Source organism: Camarhynchus parvulus, chromosome 21, assembly GCF_901933205.1.
Source record: "Camarhynchus parvulus chromosome 21, STF_HiC, whole genome shotgun sequence".
NCBI classification, from domain to species: domain Eukaryota; kingdom Metazoa; phylum Chordata; class Aves; order Passeriformes; family Thraupidae; genus Camarhynchus; species Camarhynchus parvulus.
The window spans coordinates 1,389,748-1,407,024 of NC_044591.1; the positions used below are offsets into that span (position 1 = coordinate 1,389,748).

At 50.6% G+C, this 17,277-nt stretch overlaps 1 protein-coding gene across 1 annotated transcript in view; it reads right to left on the reverse strand.

The window, feature by feature from the left end:
• Positions 1–287: 287 nt before the first annotated feature.
• Positions 288–17,277, reverse strand: part of IFFO2 (intermediate filament family orphan 2) — a 49,539-nt gene continuing 32,549 nt past the window's right edge. Inside the window, 6 exon segments of the mRNA XM_030963814.1 lie at positions 288–1,060; positions 3,100–3,230; positions 3,998–4,087; positions 7,863–7,983; positions 12,109–12,251; positions 14,674–14,814. Coding sequence (XP_030819674.1) covers positions 955–1,060; positions 3,100–3,230; positions 3,998–4,087; positions 7,863–7,983; positions 12,109–12,251; positions 14,674–14,814 — 732 coding nt within the window. The 3' untranslated portion in view covers positions 288–954.

Here is a 17,277-nt window from a genome sequence, read left to right on the forward strand (position 1 = left end):
AAACAAACCCTGAAAAAAAGAGACAAACCAGGGCTGACTCCCCTCCTAACCCAACCACTGGAAACAAAGGCATTGTGATACAACATTCCACCTCAAAAGAAGCTCTACAGACATCTAAGTGTGCAAATGTGGGTTTAGCTTTCCTTTTCCCAAGGGATAACTGTAGCCCAGCAGGGACCAAACATTCCATATAAATAAGGCGAGCTTTTTTTTTGTTTTTGCATAGAAGTTACTCAGTGATAGTCCCCCCCCAGTGACCCCTCCTGTGCCCCCTTGCTTTGCCACCGAGCTGAGTCCTGCTCCTCCAGCTCCTGGAGTCCAGAAGAAACCTTGGACACATCCCAAAGGCTCCCTCACCCCAAAAGGTGGGATGGAGAAAACCTTCTGAATTTTGCTACAAGCTGTCTCCAAACCCGCTGTTATTTTTAAACATTTGCAGTTCAATTTGGAGGCAATTCTTTTTTTTTTTCTTGTGCCAGACATTTGTAATTGCACCACAATTGTCTTGGTTTTGCTGCTCTTTTTGCCAATGTTGCTTTTGCCAATCAGTGCAGCAGCTCAATAAAACCAGCAGCTTATTGAAGTACCCAGAGCCTCTGCAGCACCATCCTCTGCTGCCAACCAGCTTTGGTTGTTTGTGGTTTGGTTTTTTTTTTAAATAATATATTTTATAAAAACACCTGCTATTAATATTCCACTGGAGCTCAAAGTGGCTCAGCTTGGGGCAAAGGCACAATTAAAACACCGTGTTTTCCTACAGGACTCTGCATTTATGGTTTGTAGAACAATAGAAATGTACAGCACCAATCCTTGGCTGGGAGGGGATGCGTGAGGAATGAGTCCTCAGAGTCCCTCTGCAGGGGCTCTCGAGTCTTTCACCTTTCCCCCAGCAATTGGTTTGGAATTTTTCTTCTCTCTCCATCTCCCCCTTGACTGGAATGCTCCCGCTTGCTATCAGCTGACCATGGGCTCCACGTCCGTCTCTCTGTCCAAATCATCCTGAATTTCATCTGTGTTTCCTGAGTCACTGCTGGCTACGGAGCTGGGGGATGGAGAATTCCTGCAGGGAAACACAGGGAAAGGTGCAGCAAAAAAGTCAAATATCCATGACTGAAGAAAGAAAAAAAAGTCTTACAAGAAAACAGTCACTTTCCCAATACTATTAAAAAAACTCTTTATTAACCTCAAACATTGGAGTTTCCCCAAGCTATTCAAAAACCCCTTTAATAACATTAAACTTCGAGTTTAGAGCAAATATCAGTGGAAAAATCAAGGTGCCACCCCAGCCATGCCCAGCTCAAACACAGAGCTCAAACCTGTCCCAGGTTTACTGATGGGAAATGAAGAGCAAAGACTCTCAGCATCCCTAATACCCAGAGCCCTGAAAATTGAAAGTTTATCATCTTGTTCTACCGGGGTTGAGCAAGAGATAAGAGAAATCCCTCATAGTGTAAGGTTCTTAACACATGAGAAGATTAAAAAACAAGTTCTTCATGTAAGTCCAGAGTCGAGATTTAATTTGGGGTTTTAAGAGTTCTAAATCTGAGATGTTAAAGAGTGGAAGTCCAGCTGAGCTGGAGCTCCCTGTGCTTAGGAGCAGCTGCTGAACCCCTGGGGCTGCTCCAAGGAACAGGAACCCCACACTCCCCCTTCCAGGGCTGAGCTGGGACACAAGATTCTCCAAAGGACAAGGCCACCAAGTGACAGTGTTGCCTTTAGCCCAGGCTGGCAGGAATTGATGCTTTTAAGTTTTAGCTTTAATATTTCTCAGATTCTGTGCTGCATTTGTGTGTAACTCTGATCTCCACACGGAGTGTTAGCAAGTTCTCCTCACAGATTAGTCAGACAAAACAATCCTTTTCCAGCCCCACAACCAAGGGGAACTATTGCAGCTTCAGGCCCAAAAAGTGTAAACAAAAGTGAATTGGGGGGAAGCAAACTGGGAGAATGTGACTTCATTCCCTGAAGCTGTAATTGGACAATTAACCCACAATATGCAAATGGAATAAACTTATAAAAGTGTGAAAACTGATCCCCCATGGTCCATTCTTGGGTGTAGCCAGGCTCTTGCCCTGCCCAAGGTGTATCTTTGAAGGCCTTTTCATGAATCCCTACTTTATTCCTGTAACAGTGTCCAGCCTCTGCTCTAGGTGCCCTCTCCAGCATCAGACCCAGGATGGATGTGCCTGGTTTTCAGCTTATTTTCCTACCTCTGTTGAGGTCAGGATGGAAGGCACTGGAGCTGACAGTTTGTGTTCAGATTTAGGTGTTTATTAAAATTTCTTACCAGTGTTACAGTCTCACAGCAGTGAGTTCTGCAGTTCTTCACCAACAAGGCACTAAACGGCCAACAAACTTTTGCTGCAAGGTCTTTTAAGGCTAAACTGCCCAAGTAAGAAATTACACCTGAATTATTTTTACTTTTAACCCAATAATTGATCCCTCAAAGTCTGCAATGCAGACTTTTCTGTCCAGTTACAAAATATCACTGAAACCCGTGGACAAGAAGGAAGAAGAAGGTGAAGAAGAAGGTGAAGAAGGTGAAGAAGGTGAAGAAGGTGAAGAAGGTGAAGAAGGTGAAGAAGGTGAAGAAGGTGGTAAAGAAGAAGGTGAAGAAGAAGGTAAAGAAGAAGGTAAAGAAGAAGGTGAAGAAGAAGGTAAAGAAGAAGGTGAAGAAGAAGGTAAAGAAGGTGAAGAAGGTGAAGAAGGTGAAGAAGGTAAAGAAGGTAAAGAAGGTGAAGAAGGTGAAGAAGGTGAAGAAGGTGAAGAAGGTGGTGAAGAAGAAGGTGAAGAAGAAGGTGAAGAAGAAGGAGCAACCTCTGCCCTAAAACCTCCATCTTGCTCTATAAATATATTCTAAAACCCCAAACTCTAAGTTTTCCACCCTGTGATATTACACACTTCTAATCAACTCTAATCAACCACAATCCCAGTTCTATCAATCAATTCTGGAAGCTTCTCCACGGCCCCAGGTCAATGCAGTGTTCTGCTGGGGGTCAGTCAGTGCCTGGCAGCACAGAAAGGCTGAAATGCTCAGCGTGCAGAGCTGCAGCAGGAGGGAGCAGGGAGGAGCTGCTGGGGCAGCAGAGGAGCCCTCACCTGTCAGCTGAGCCCTTGATGAGCCTCCTGCAGGTTTCCATCTGCACGTCCAGGCCCCGTTTCATGCTGCACATCTCCATGTACTCGTGCAGGTGCCGGTTCATGTCGCTCTTGGCTGTGGCCAGTTCCAGCTGAAGGGCAAACAATCAGCTTCAGGGCAGGAGCAATCCCACTTTTCCTGCACTTCTCTCCTTCTCCTGCACTCCTCACAGTGCCTCAGCTGCCCAGAGCCCACCCAAAGACCCCACAGTGCCCATTTCACTCACTGCTCCCGACTGCCAATGCCCCCACGAGCCCAGGAAGGGCAATCCGAGCTCCACGCTGCCTCTGAACAGCCCTGGTTTTGCTTTTTATTAAAACTTTTCTGTTGCTAACACTACCACAAAAGCCATCCTGCTGATTTTATGCCTTCTAAAGTAGCAGATATATCTTAAGTGTAATATAACTCTCCAAAAGCTTATAAGACCCAGCTCAAAAAAAAACCATTTATCACCCTGGAGGGCTTTTCCTGCTCTTGGCACCTTGTCATTAATGAAAGCAGCTCCAGGCAGGACAGAGATTCTGAGAAGCTCCAGCTGCTGTTTCTGGCCACCTGTGAGGCCACGTCCTGGGAAGCATTTCCCAGGGTGAGGGTGGACATGCAGAACAAAGGGGGGGAAAAGAAAAATCGTGTGTTTTATTCCCTTTGTTCGGCAGGTTCTCTCTCCACCAGCCTCAGATTTACGCTCAGTGCTGAAGCATGGAGCAATAATAGCCCAGAGAATGGCATTTAGAAAAATCCCCAGAGGGAAATGCCTTTGCATTGTTGGATATATGGACATTCCTGCTTCCCTCTGGGACACCCCAGAGCACAGCCCTGTGCTGTGTCCATCCATCAGGAACAGCTCCCCTTCCTCACCTCTATCTGCCCTATTGTCTCCTGGTACTCCTTGTCTCTCGTTTTGAAGAAAGACTCTGTCTCGTGGATCAAGTTTCCCAGGTTTTCTTCCTGCAGGGGAGAGGAGGACACAAAAAATCAGCAAGAAAATAAAGGAATTCAGGAATAAAGGAATTCTCAAGTTTCCCAGGTTTTCTTCCTGCAGGGGAGAGGAGGACACAAAAAATCAGCAAGGAAATAAAGGAATTCAGGAGAGAACTGAAGATTTTATTTAACCTCCCTGGAAATGCAGGTTATTGTGTTCTTTCCTGCACTGATTTTTTAATTACACTGTTTCACAGACTAGGAATATTCTTCTTCAATCTGGAATACCAGGAAAACACATTTCTGTGCCATGACCACAGCTCTGGACACGCAAAGTGAGGTCTGATCAAGGCTCCAGCAATTAAACCCGTGCACCTGCTGCATTCCAAAGCACCGACCCCCTGGATTTTCCTGAGCCTGATCTCACTTGCACAGACTGGAATTGCTCTCCAGCCATGAAACTTTTAATTTTGCCTGCACTGACCATGCTGTTACTCCCAGCTTTGCACTGGAATTCTCATTTTCCAGTTCCATATCACCACTCTCCAGTGCACGCACGGATTCCCACTGGAATTCCTGCACTGCTGGATAAAGCAGGAACAAATGCTGTCCCACAGGAAAGCTCCTCCTTTGGACTGACAGCACAGGCTGGGCTCCCAAACACACAGAGCTGCTTGGTGCTGCCCAAAAAGGCACCACAGTGTCACTGTTCCCTCTTTCAAGCCTTCAACCCTCTCAGTTTTCCATTAAAAAATGATCCTCAGTTTAGCACAGCTGCACCAATGAGTGTTAATGGGGTTTCCGTGCTCTGGCCACATGTGTGGCAGATTTACAGGGCTCATTGCTGGTACCCACACCAGGCTATCCAGCCTGGAGTTACAAGAATCATCCCTCTGATCCTTTTATATGCAGAGGAGCTTTAAGGAGGAAGGTCACAAAAGAAGGTGGTGAGGGCAGCGTGTAAGAACTTGAAAGGAATAAAACCCACGGAAGGAAGATTCAGGCATGTAAAGCACATGTTAAAGAGCAGGCACAGCCGGAGCAGTCTTTATTCTGAACCTCCATCTACAAGCCAAATCTACCCTTTCCTTGTATAATTTTCATTTAGAAGGATTTAAGCTTCTTAAAATCTTTAGAGTTTCCCCCGCGCGGGGCCGGGGCTCAGAGCTATTGCTGTGCTTAGCCAGGCACGCCCGGCTATGCAAATCAGCTGTCATTAATTCCTGCGCGAGGCTGCTCGTTATCACCCTGCCACTCTCCCTCTCCTCGTTATCACCCTGCCACTCTGTGCTGCTGCTATCCCTGTGCCACTCTGTGCCCGTTATCCCTGTGCCACTCTGTGCTGCTGCTATCCCTGTGCCACTCTGTTATCCCTGTGCCACTCTGTGCCCGTTATCCCTGTGCCACTCTGTGCTGCTGCTATCCCTGTGCCACTCTCTGTTATCCCTGTGCCACTCTCTGTGCCCGTTATCCCTGTGCCACTCTCTGTTATCCCTGTGCCACTCTGTGCCCGTTATCCCTGTGCCACTCTGTGCTGCTGCTATCCCTGTGCCACTCTCTGTTATCCCTGTGCCACTCTCTGTGCCCGTTATCCCTGTGCCACTCTTTATCCCTGTGCCACCTCTGTTATCCCTGTGCCACTCTCTGTTATCCCTGTGCCACTCTGTGCCCGTTATCCCTGTGCCACCTCTGTTATCCCTGTGCCACTCTCTGTTATCCCTGTGACTTTGTGCCACCCTGTACTGTGCCCGTTATCCCTGTGCCACTCTCTGTTATCCCTGTGCCACTCTGTGCTGCTGCTATCCCTGTGCCACTCTCTGTCCCTGTTATCCCTGTGCCACTCTCTGTCCCTGTTATCCCTGTGCCACTCTCTGTTATCCCTGTGCCACTCTCTGTGCCCGTTATCCCTGTGCCACTCTCTGTTATCCCTGTGCCACTCTGTGCCCGTTATCCCTGTGCCACTCTCTGTTATCCCTGTGCCACTCTGTGCTGCTGCTATCCCTGTGCCACTCTGTGCCCGTTATCCCTGTGCCACTCTCTGTTATCCCTGTGCCACTCTCTGTTATCCCTGTGCCACTCTCTGTTATCCCTGTGCCACTCCCTGCTCCAGCTCCCCGTGGTTTCTGCAGCCCCAGCAGTTCCCAGTAATCCCCAGAGGCTCCCTGAGCTCTGGATGGATGGTGCAGGAACGGGAGGTGGAGCAGGAACCCGCGCTGGCAGCCAGACACCCCCGGGCTGCTGCCTCAGCATCTTCCCTGGCTGCGAGGGATCATCTCCCACCTCCCCCCCGTGCTGCTCAGGATGCAGTAACACGGCCAATCCTGGCCATTCCATCATTCCCAGCTATTCCCAGCCCCATTCCCAGGCCAGTCCCAGCAACTCCCCAGCCATCCCCAGCCCCATCCCCAGGCCATCCACAGCCATCCCCAGGCCCATCCACAGCCATTCCCAGCCTCTTCCCAGCCCATTCCATCATTCCCAGCTATTCCCAGCCCCATTCTCTGCCAGTCCCAGCTGTTCCCAGCCCGTTCCCAGCCCCATTCCCAGCCATTCCCTGCCACTCCCAGCCCATTGGCATCCTTTCTCAGCTGTTCCCAGCCATCCTCAGCCATTCCCTGTCATTCCCAGCCCATCCCCAGCCATTCCCTGCCATTCTCAGCCATTCCCAGCCATCCTCAGCCATTCCCTGTCATTCCCAACCCATTCCCAGCCCATTCCCAGCTATCCCCAGCCATTCCCTGCCATTCCCAGCCATTCCCAGTCATTCCCAGCCCATCCCCAGCCATTCCCTGCCATTCCCAACCCATCCCCAGCCATTCCCAGCCCATTCCCAGCCATTCCCTGTCATTCCCAGCCCATTCCCAGCCATTCCCAGCCCATTCCCAGCCCTCTCCAGGCCGGTTTCAGAAGGCTCTGGAGTGGTTGGATTAGCTGCCTTTCCCTGGGATTTCAGGATTAAAAGGAAGCTGTTCATTATCCACCAGTGCCAGCAGATCCCCACTGACTGGGCAGAGGGAAGCCCAAGATTCAGGGGTCCAGAGGATCCCTGGGGCTTTCTGTGCTCCTGCAACCACAGGTTCTTTGTCTGGAATGGGATTCACACTCTTCAACACCTCCCCAGACCATGCCAAGGTTGCTCAGCTCCCCACAGGAACAACTGTGCAACCCCTCTCCACTTATTACCATAATAAAGTGGGAATGATAATTCACAGAGAAAGTGAGGTGCTGTGGAAGATCACAGAATCCCAGACTGGTTTGGGCTGGAAGGAGCTTAAAGTTCACCTAATTCCACCCCATCAATGGGCAGGGACACCTTCCACAGTCCCAGGCTGCTCCCAAGCCCATCCAGCCTGGCCTTGGGCACTGCCAGGGATCCAGGAGCAGCCACAGCTGCTCTGGGCACCCTGTGCAAGGCCTCTCCACCCTCACAGGGAAGAATTTTTCCCTAAAATCAAATCTAAACCTCCCTCCTGTCAGCCCAGAGCTTTAGAGAAAGCTCTGAAGGGTGACAAATTCCCTGATGGTCCTGGAACAGGCACCTTGGATCCTTCACCTCTCACTCAGTATTTGAAATGCTCAGTCTGAAGGAGCCAAGGAAGTAAAGTTTCGCCAACAAAGTGACTGCACAGACTGCAAATCAACCACAGAGAGAAGGCACTAAGAGGATTTTAAAATCAAAGTCAGTCTGTGTGGCAAACTAGATCAGCAGTGCAACACCCACAGGCTCAAATGGCTGTAAAGGAGTAGCTGAGGGTGAGTCTGTGCAGGGAAGAGTTGGAGAAGATAACGGGGATGAACTCACCTCTCCTTGCAGGTCAATGGAGGGGTTGCAGTTGGTGAAGTCCTCCCACAGCAGCAGCGTCTCCTCGTTCTCCTCCCACGTTAAACTGTCACAGTCGTCATCGAAATCAAAGGTCTCGCGGCTGGGAGAACAAAGAGCCATCACTGCAGCCCCACTCCCTCAGTCCTCTAATTAATCGTCTAGAAAAATGGGCTATGAGAGCTGAATGGGAACAATGCAGCGCTGGAAATCCTCACAGCTCCTACCAACAGCCTGGGGCACTGCCCAGGGCTCTCTCTGCTGGGCTCCCTGCCACCCCAGGGCACAATAACAGCTCCTCTTGGAGCTGCTGCTGGAGCACAGGGCCTGGCTCTGCCCTCCACATGGAGCTGCACAGGAGCCTCCCCTGCCTGCAAAGCCACAGAAATGTCTGGAGCTGTTCTTTCCTCCAAAGGAAAGGAGCCCAAACACAGCTGGGGGATGTCACAGGGCTCAGAACCCACGAGGATTTCACAAGGGAGCTCAGCCAAGGGCTCTCCTGCAACCTTGGAACAGAGCAGGGCTGGAAGGAGAAAGACCTGAAAGGAACCAGGGCTGGAAGGAGAAAGAGCTGGAAGGAACCAGGGCTGGAGGGAACAAGAGCTGGAAGGAACCAGGGCTGGAGGGAACAAAAGCTGGAAGGAACCAGGGCTGGAGGGAACAAAAGCTGGAAGGAACCAGGGCTGGAGGGAACAAAAGCTGGAAGGAACAAGGGCTGAAGGAATCAGGGCTGGAAGGAACAAGGGATGGAAGGAACAAGGGCTGAAGGAATCAGGGCTGGAAGGAACAAGGGATGGAAGGAACAAGGGCTGAAGGAATCAGGGCTGGAAGGAAGCAGGGATGGAAGGAACCAAAGCTGGAAGGAACAAGGGCTGAAGGAATCAGGGATGGAAGGAACAAGAGCTGAAGGAACCAGGGCTGGAAGGAACCAGGGATTGAAGGAACCAGGGCTGAAAGGAACAAGAGCTGAAGGAATCAGGGCTGGAAGGAAGCAGGGATGGAAGGAAGCAGGGCTGGAAGGAACCAGGGATTGAAGGAACAAGAGCTGAAGGAATCATGGCTGGAAAGAACAAGAGATGGAAGGAGCCAAAGCTGGAAGGAACCAGGGCTGGAAGGAACAAGGATGAAAAGGCCGAGCCCCTGAGATGTGCAGAGCAGCACAGACACTGCTGCAGCCGCTGAGGGCAGAGCACAGGGCAGGAGTGGCCTCTCACACCCTTATCTGCCCTGCCCTTGTGCAATGAAGGAAAGTCACAGAGCTCACAGCAGTAGCTGCTCCTCGTGGTGGTTAAGGAGCCCTGACAAAGAGCTGGAATTTCTCCCTGAGCTGCCTGGATTCCAGGCTGATGCATTTTTATGGCTTTAGCTCACTTCCTCTGAGCTGATAACATCTCAGGGCTGATAACAGCCTGATGTTGTCCCGGGAGGCTGCAGAGCCTGGCAAGGGCCAGGAGGTTTGTCTGGATCAGCAGCACTGTAAAAATGTCATTTTCAACACTTGGACACTCCTGATTGTGCCTTTTGCAATTCCACTTCTTCAAATTGTTCTCTTTTTCCAACATCTGTTGTGGTCAGAGAGCACAAAGGCTCCTGAGCTGACCTCACACAAAATCCACTTCAGTTCTGATTTTGTGCTACTTAATTCTTAAAAATCAAGTTCATTACAGCTAAAAAGCAGGTTGGTTTGTTTCTGTTAATGATACCAGCTCCTTGCTCTATTTCTAAGCTATTATTTTCTGCTTCACAAAGAGCCCAGGCCCATCCCCACCAACATTTTCACCCCAGCTTGACAGAACAAGGCTCCTGTAGCACTTTGTGCCACGGGTAGTAGGACATGGAGATCAGAATTTCATTAGCAGCACCAAAACCAACTGGTGATCACCGGGCAGGTTTGGGAACAAAATTAAAACCTAAATCCATGACCAACCTAGCAGGTGCATTTAACTTCTTGCTTTTCTAAAAAATCCACACACTGCTTGCTGCCACATTGAATTTAGCAGTGGAGAAGTAAAAAAAAAAAACCTGTATTTATTACACTGATTATTACTGAGGGCCTAAAGACACGTGAAAGGAGCCCTAACAAGGGGAATTATCAGAGGTTATCCCTCCCACACAGGGGATTCGGGCAGAAAGGAGGAGATGCTCCCCTGAAACAGAACTCCTGGCAGAGTCTGACAGCACAGGAGGAGCTGGTGGTGCTCAGACCCCCCAAAAACCCTGTCCTGCCCTGGCTGGGAAAGTGCCACCATGGTATTCTCTGAAAAATCCTCTTTGCCCAGGATTTTCTCCTGGGAAGCTGAGAGGCCTCAGAAAAGAATGAAAACAATAATTCTCTGATTGCTGGGAACGTGGTCTGGGGATTGTTTACCAACAGCTGCATCTTTGATTGGTTCCACGTGAATGGATTTTAATTAATGACCAATCACAGCCAGCTGTGTCATGAGCTTTCAGTGTCATTCTTGTTCAGCCTTCTGATGTATCATTTCTCTATAGCTTAGTATAGTTTTAGTATATAATTTCTTTTAATATGACATAATATCATAAAATATCAGCCTTCTGAGAACATGGAGGCAAATTCTCGTCTCTCACCTCGTCCTGGGGACCTCACAGCATCACAGGGAAGCTCTGGGAGTTCTGCTGTCCCTGCAGGGGCTGCCAGGGGACACCCCCATCCCCTGGGCTGCTGCCGGGGCCTTTTCTCTGCTCTCCCAAAAGACAACAGCACAGAGCCCAAAAAGCCTCACCAGGCTACACTTGTGGATATTTTGGGGGGTTTTAGGAGTATTTTGGGAGGTTTTGGGGGTCCCCACCTGCGTTTTGAGGCTCCCAAGATGGAATTTAGGAATATTTGGGAGTATTTGAAGGGATTTGAGGAATATTTTGGGGGGTTTGGGGGGTTCCCACCTGCGTTTTGAGGCTCCCAGGGTGGAATTTGGGGACATTTGTGGGTGTTTGAGAAGGGTTTTGGGGGTCCCAGGAGATCCCAGGCTGGGGTTATGGGATATTTGGGGCTATTTGGGGATATCTGGGGGTATTTGAGGAATATTGTGGGGAGGTTTTGGGGGTCCCCACCTGCGTTTTGAGGCTCCCAGAGTGGAATTTAGGAATATTTGGGACTATTTGAAGGGATTTGAGGAGTATTTTGGGGGGTTTTGGGGGTCCCCGGAGCCCAGGCTGGGGTTTGGGATTGGGGATGGGGTTTTGAGGAGATTTTGGGGGTGGGGAGTTAGGCTCCCAGGGTGGAATAATTTGGGGGTATTTGAAGGAATCTGAAAAGTATTTTGGGGGGTTTTGGGGGTTCCTACCTGTGTTTTGAGGCTGCCAGGGTGGAATTTGGGGACATTTGTGGGTGTTTGAGAAGGATTTTGGGAGGTTTTGGGCGTCCCAGGAGATCCCAGGCTGGGGTTAGGGGGATATTTGGGGCTATTTGGGGATATCTGGGGGTATTTGAGGAGTATTTTGGGGGATTTTGGGGGTCCCCACCTGCGTTTTGAGGCTCCCTGGAGGTTTGGGGGTCCCAGGGTGGGGTTAGGGGATATTTTGGGGTGTTTTAGGGGTATTTGGGGGGGTTGGGGGTCCCTAGCCTGGCCCTGATGGCAGAAGGGGACACAAGGCACAGCTCCAGCCACCTCCCTGAACTGCTCAGACAGCACCACGGGCTCACAGTCCCTCCTGGGCTGCTCCAAACTTCCTGCCTGGGAGCAATGTGGTTTGGGGTGAAGCTTCAGGCAAAATAAACTCCAGTTCTCCCGGGGTGGGAGACTGCACTTTGCAGCAACAGCTGACAACACCAACACTCCTGACATCTGTAAATTGTTGGCCACTGATCTTCCAGACACATGCACCACTCCCATTTGCCTGCAGCCCAACTGAAAAGCATCCCAAAAAACCTGAGATGTTTGTATCCACCCCAAGCCGAGCTTTCAGTCCAAGTTCTATCCAGCCAAGCAGCAGCAAACTCCAGAAATCAAATATTCAGCCCAAGATGCAGAACAGACTCCTGGTTTTGACTCTTTTTCGTTGCATTTTTCCCCTTTTGCAGCAAGCCAGAACAGCAAAACCAGTTTGTATTTCTTATATCCTCTGCAGTTCCTCCCACTGGAGGGAGGAGCAGAAATCCGACAATTTCATGTGAACTTCCCCAAAACCTCCTGGCCTGTGCCACGCTGCCAGCTCAGGGACTGCAGGCTCAGGCTGCTGTCAGGAGCAGTTTCTCAGGGGTACTCACAGCTGGTTGAACATCCTCTTCATCTCATCCGTGATGTTGAGGGAGCAGCTGACCTCATCGTCCGAGAAGCGCCCGTTGTCGGCGTCCTGCTCCGACAGCTCCTCGTCCGACGGCAGCTTCCGCTCCTTCTTCTTGGAAGCCACCTGGGGGGCAGAGAGAGCGCTGACTGCAGGGCTGGGCAGGGCAACGGGGGTGCAGGGAGAGCACAGGGGTGAGGCTGATCCCGGGATTCCCTGCCTGGCCTGAGCAGCGCGCACGGAGCACAGGAAGCAGGAGAGCGAAGCGAGCTGCAGGGGCTGCCAGGGCTCGGGGGACGCTCACGGAGCCAGCCTGGCACCTGCCAGGGGCCATGCACAGCCTGCCGTGAGCCAGGGCAAAGCAGAAGGGGCAGCAGGGCCCGGGCAGAGAGCAGTGACAGAACTCTCCCTCTCCTGCCGCCACCACAGGTGCGGCCTCCAGAACAGAACCCCAGCAAGGAACAGACAGGAAACCTTTCCAGAGAGCCTTTACTCCAGGGAGGAACTTCCAGAGAGGAACTTCTAGAGAGGAATTTCCAGAGAGGAATTTCCAGAGAGCCTTTATTCCAGGGAGGAACTTCCAGAGAGGAATTTCCAGAGAGGAATTTCCAGAGAGCCTTTATTCTAGGGAGGAATTTCCAGAAAGAAATTTCCACAGAGGAATTTCCAGAGAGCCTTTATTCTAGGGAGGAACTTCCAGAAAGGAATTTCCAGAGAGGAATTTCCAGAGAGCCTTTATTCTAGGGAGGAACTTCCAGAGAGGAATTTCCAGAGAGCCTTTACTCCAGGGAGGAATTTCCACAGAGGAATTTCCAGAGAGCCTTTATTCCAGGGAGGAATTTCCAGAAAGGAATTTCCAGAGAGCCTTTATTCCAGGGAGGAATTCCAGAAAGGAATTTCCAGAGAGCCTTTATTCTAGGGAGGAACTTCCAGAGAACCTTTATTCCAGGGAGGAACTTCCAGAAAGGAATTTCCAGAGAGCCTTTATTCCAGGGAGGAATTTCCACAGAGGAATTTCCAGAGAACCTTTGTTCCAGGGAATAAATTTCCCACCCCAGCAGCAGCAGCAGCAGCAGATTGAGGATCCTCAGCACACAAGAAGGGTTGGCTGAGCCATGGAAAAGCCTGAAAAGCCCCCAAGAAATGAAGCTCAGGGAACTCAAGGGACAGCCCTGCAAGGGGCACAGAGGGAACACACAGGATGATCCCAGATCCCAGAGGGATGGGAACACACAGGATGATCCCAGAGGGAAGGGAACACACAGGATGCATCCCAGAGGGATGGACACACAGGAGCCCCAAAGGGATGGGAACACACAGGATGCTCCCAGAGGGGATGGGAACACACAGGATGCTCCCAGAGGATCCCAGAGGGATGGGAACACACAGAATGATCCCAGATCCCAGAGGGATGGGAACACACAGAATGATCCCAAAGGGATGGGAACACACAGGATGCTCCCAGAGGATCCCAGAGGGCTGGGAACACACAGGATGCTCCCAGACCTCAGAGGATCCCAGAGGGCTGGGAACACACAGGATGCACAGCTGGTGCCAGAACCTCAAACACACAATCCACTCCCACCCTACAGCAGTTTTCCCTCTCCTTGGCACACCCACCATCCCTTGCTGGCCTTGTTCTCCTGGTCATTTTAACCCCTGCAGGCCTGAGCAGGAGTGTGCTCTGCAGTCACCTCTGAGCACAGACTCAGCAATTCTCCTCAGAGACAAGGAGGAGGCCCTGGCACCATACAGTGGCTCAACTTGAGAGAGAAATAATTCTCCCCTAAGGAGGTTTGAGTCTTTTGGGGAACACAGGGGGAAAACCATCAAACATTTCACAGCTTCACCAGCAGAGCCCACAAGGATCTTTTAGAGTGTTTCTGACAGCACTTGGCACACTGTGTGCTACCACTACACACAGAAAAGCATCAGATTGACTGAATTCTGAGCAAGACACATTTAGATGGAAGCAGAAGGAAGGTGGGTTAACCAGAGCTGAAACTGCAGTTGTGACAAGACCAGCTGCACTGGGAGTGACAGCCTTGATCCAGCAGAGCTGCCACTGCTCGCTTTTGGAGCAAATTAAAGGACTTTCCTTCGAGCTCCAAGGAAAGCAACTGGAGCAGCCAGAGCTCACCATCACAGAAATGTTATTTCTGGCCACAGAGCTCGAGCCAGAAATAAGAACATGCAGATGGCAGTTCCACGAGCTCAAAACCTGTCACTTGTGAAGGGAACAAATGGGAGGGAGGAATGATACAAACCTAGACCCTGCAACACTGCTTTATTTCCCTGCATTCAGTACAGACTAACATCAGACTCACAGCACAGCTTAAAGATCATCCTGGGACTCCTTTTTTGGTCCAACTCTCTGCACTTTGTGCTCCTGGTGCTGCAGCAGCTCCTGCAGCAGAGCTACCCTGACAGACAGCGGGGGAAACACAGCTACAGAGAGAGCGTTCAAGAAAAGGCAAATGACCTGGAGCACACTGCTCAGCACTGCTCCCTCCTGCCCTGCCCTATGGAAAATTCAGGGCCTAATCACCTGGAAAATCTTGGAAACGTCTTCCGAGTTGCGCTGCTGCGCGACATCGCACAGCTTGGCCGTGATATCGATTCGGCGGCAGATGTCCATGTCCACCTTCATGGCCTTTTCTTGGATCTTTGTGTCCAGGTCTGTCATGGGCTGCAGGAAGGACAGCAGGGATTATCTTCTATTATTAGACAGTTCAGGCAAGAAGAGATACCCCACAGTATCTCTGGAACCCCAGTGCTAAAGCTCACACCCTGCTCAGGGCAGGCAGAGCACGGGCAGCGCCCGGGCACAGAGCAGTGACACAACTCTCCCTCTCCTGCCACCACCAGCACAGAGCCCCAGCAAGGAACAGACAGGAAACCTTTCCAGACAGCCTTTATTCCAGGGAGGAATCTCCAGAGCCTTTATTCCAGGGAGGAATTTCCAGAGAACCTCCGTTCCAGGGAATAAATTTCCCACCGGGGCAGTCTGAGGACTCCACAGCTCACCCCTGATTCTAACAAAGTTCCAACTCAGAGGGATTTGCCACCTGAAAAAAACCTGCACCCACCCCAGAACAACTGCTCAGTGTGGCAAGGGGAGCCTCGGTGGGTCAGGAACAGGGAGGGACAATGGAATGCCCAGAGAAGCTGAGGCTGCCCCAGCCCTGGAAGCTGGAGCACCCTGGGACAGTGGAAGGAGTCCCTGCCCAGGCCAGGGGCTGGGGCTGGATTGTCCTGAACGTCCCTTCCATCCCAAACCATTCTGGGATTCCATAAATAACACTTTAAAAATGGAGAGCACCCCGTGTGCAGCAGAGCGGAGTGAAATGTAAATCCTGGTGAGGATGCAACACCTCCCCTCTTGCAGACACAAACGTTGTGCCTGCACAGAGAAGCTGCTGAAAAACCAGAATCCAGGCTCCACAGCAACTGCACACAGAGCATGGGACCAGCAAATCGTGGCTGGATCCAAAGAGATCCATGAAAACCTTGGCACAGAGAACACTCCTCACTGGCACTGACCTGGCTTCCAGCCCAGCTAAAGCTCTGCATGAAAATTTCTGTGTGAAAATACTGCCTGGTAGTAGCTCTAATTTCTGAGATCCTCCCACTCACACAGAAATCTGGCTCCTTATGAAGGAAGAAACACCCAAAGCATATTTTCCATCCTAGCTGAGACTTGCTCTCCTGGACAGTTCCACTCCTAAGCAACGCTTCCACCTGGGACACAAAAGTGCAAAAACCCTTTGCAGACCATTCTTAAACAACAAATCCCCTTTTCTAAGAGAAAAATTTGGGCTTTTTGTTGGTTTGATTTGCTTTTCCCCACCATTTTTAGTTTTAAATTATTACAGAGTCTTCTCCAGGCCCTGTGAACAACCTTTAGAGTTTGAGGCTTTTTTGGTTTAAATTTTTACACAGACTCTTCTCCAGGCCCTGTGAATAACTTTAGAGTTTGAGGTTTTTGGGTTTAATTTTTTACACAGACTCTTCTCCAGCCCCTGTGAAGCACCTCTAGAGTTTGAGGTTTTATGGTTTAATTTTTTACACAGTCTTCTCCAGCCCCTCTGAATCACCTTTGGAGATTTGTGTTTTCCAGACACTCTGAGGAAAATAAATCTCTCAACACTGACACAACCTCACTTGCTGAGCTGCTGATCCTTATCTGCAGGAAGGAAAGAGCCACGTGCCAACATTTTGCGCTTCTCTATTCTAAATATTTGCCCACAGCAAGCGCTCCCAGTGCTTTCCTCGGGTTCCCTCACCCCTCAGAGCCAGCCCAGAGCACTTTCCCCGAGCCCAGAGGATGCTTGCCTGCAGCAGCACCTCCCTCTCTGCACACACAGCAGCTCCTGGCTGAATGGAGTCAGGCCCCAGCCCCAGCAGCCTCTCCCCTCCAGGCTCTAACCCAGCACAGCCACCCTTGATTAACCACAGAAGGACACACAGCTAATTGCCAAATTTCCCATGAGCAGATCTAGCGGCCCCGAGAGAATGGATTTGACACCTGGGAGCGGGTTCTGCAGGTTTCTGTGAAGTCAGGAGAAGGCTGTTGTGTGCAAAAATTACAGAATAAATCAGCGTAACAGGGCTTATTCCTCAAGACAAATGGCTTCAGCACTACCTCAGACTTACTGAGAAAGGCACCTTAATATTCACCTGGCTTATCTTTCCAGATATCTGCATAAAAGAATTTTATCCACTCAGAGCCTAAAAGATCCTCTGGCTTTGAAGAGAGCTCAGTATCTAATGAGACATGAGGAAATTCCTGAGAAAACAAGACTTTTTTGTTTTGTTTTGTTTTGTTTTTAAAGCCATGAGGTTGAACCAACCCTGGCAGCAAAGCCAATACTGAAGCAGGATTCATCTTTCCAGAGTTCATTAAGGGAGATGGGAAGCATTTATTCCCCGCTGTGAGGGTGGGCAGGCCCTGGCAGAGGCGCCCAGGGAAGCTGTGGCTGCCCCTGGACCCCTGGCAGTGCCCAAGGCCAGGGCCTGGGACAGGGGAAGGTGTCCCTGCCACGGCAGGGCTGGAACAGGATGATCTTTAAGCTCCTTCCAACCCGAACCAGCCCACGATTCCACACAATGTGTTCCTTTAGGAACAGGATTTGTTTGCACGGCTCCAGGC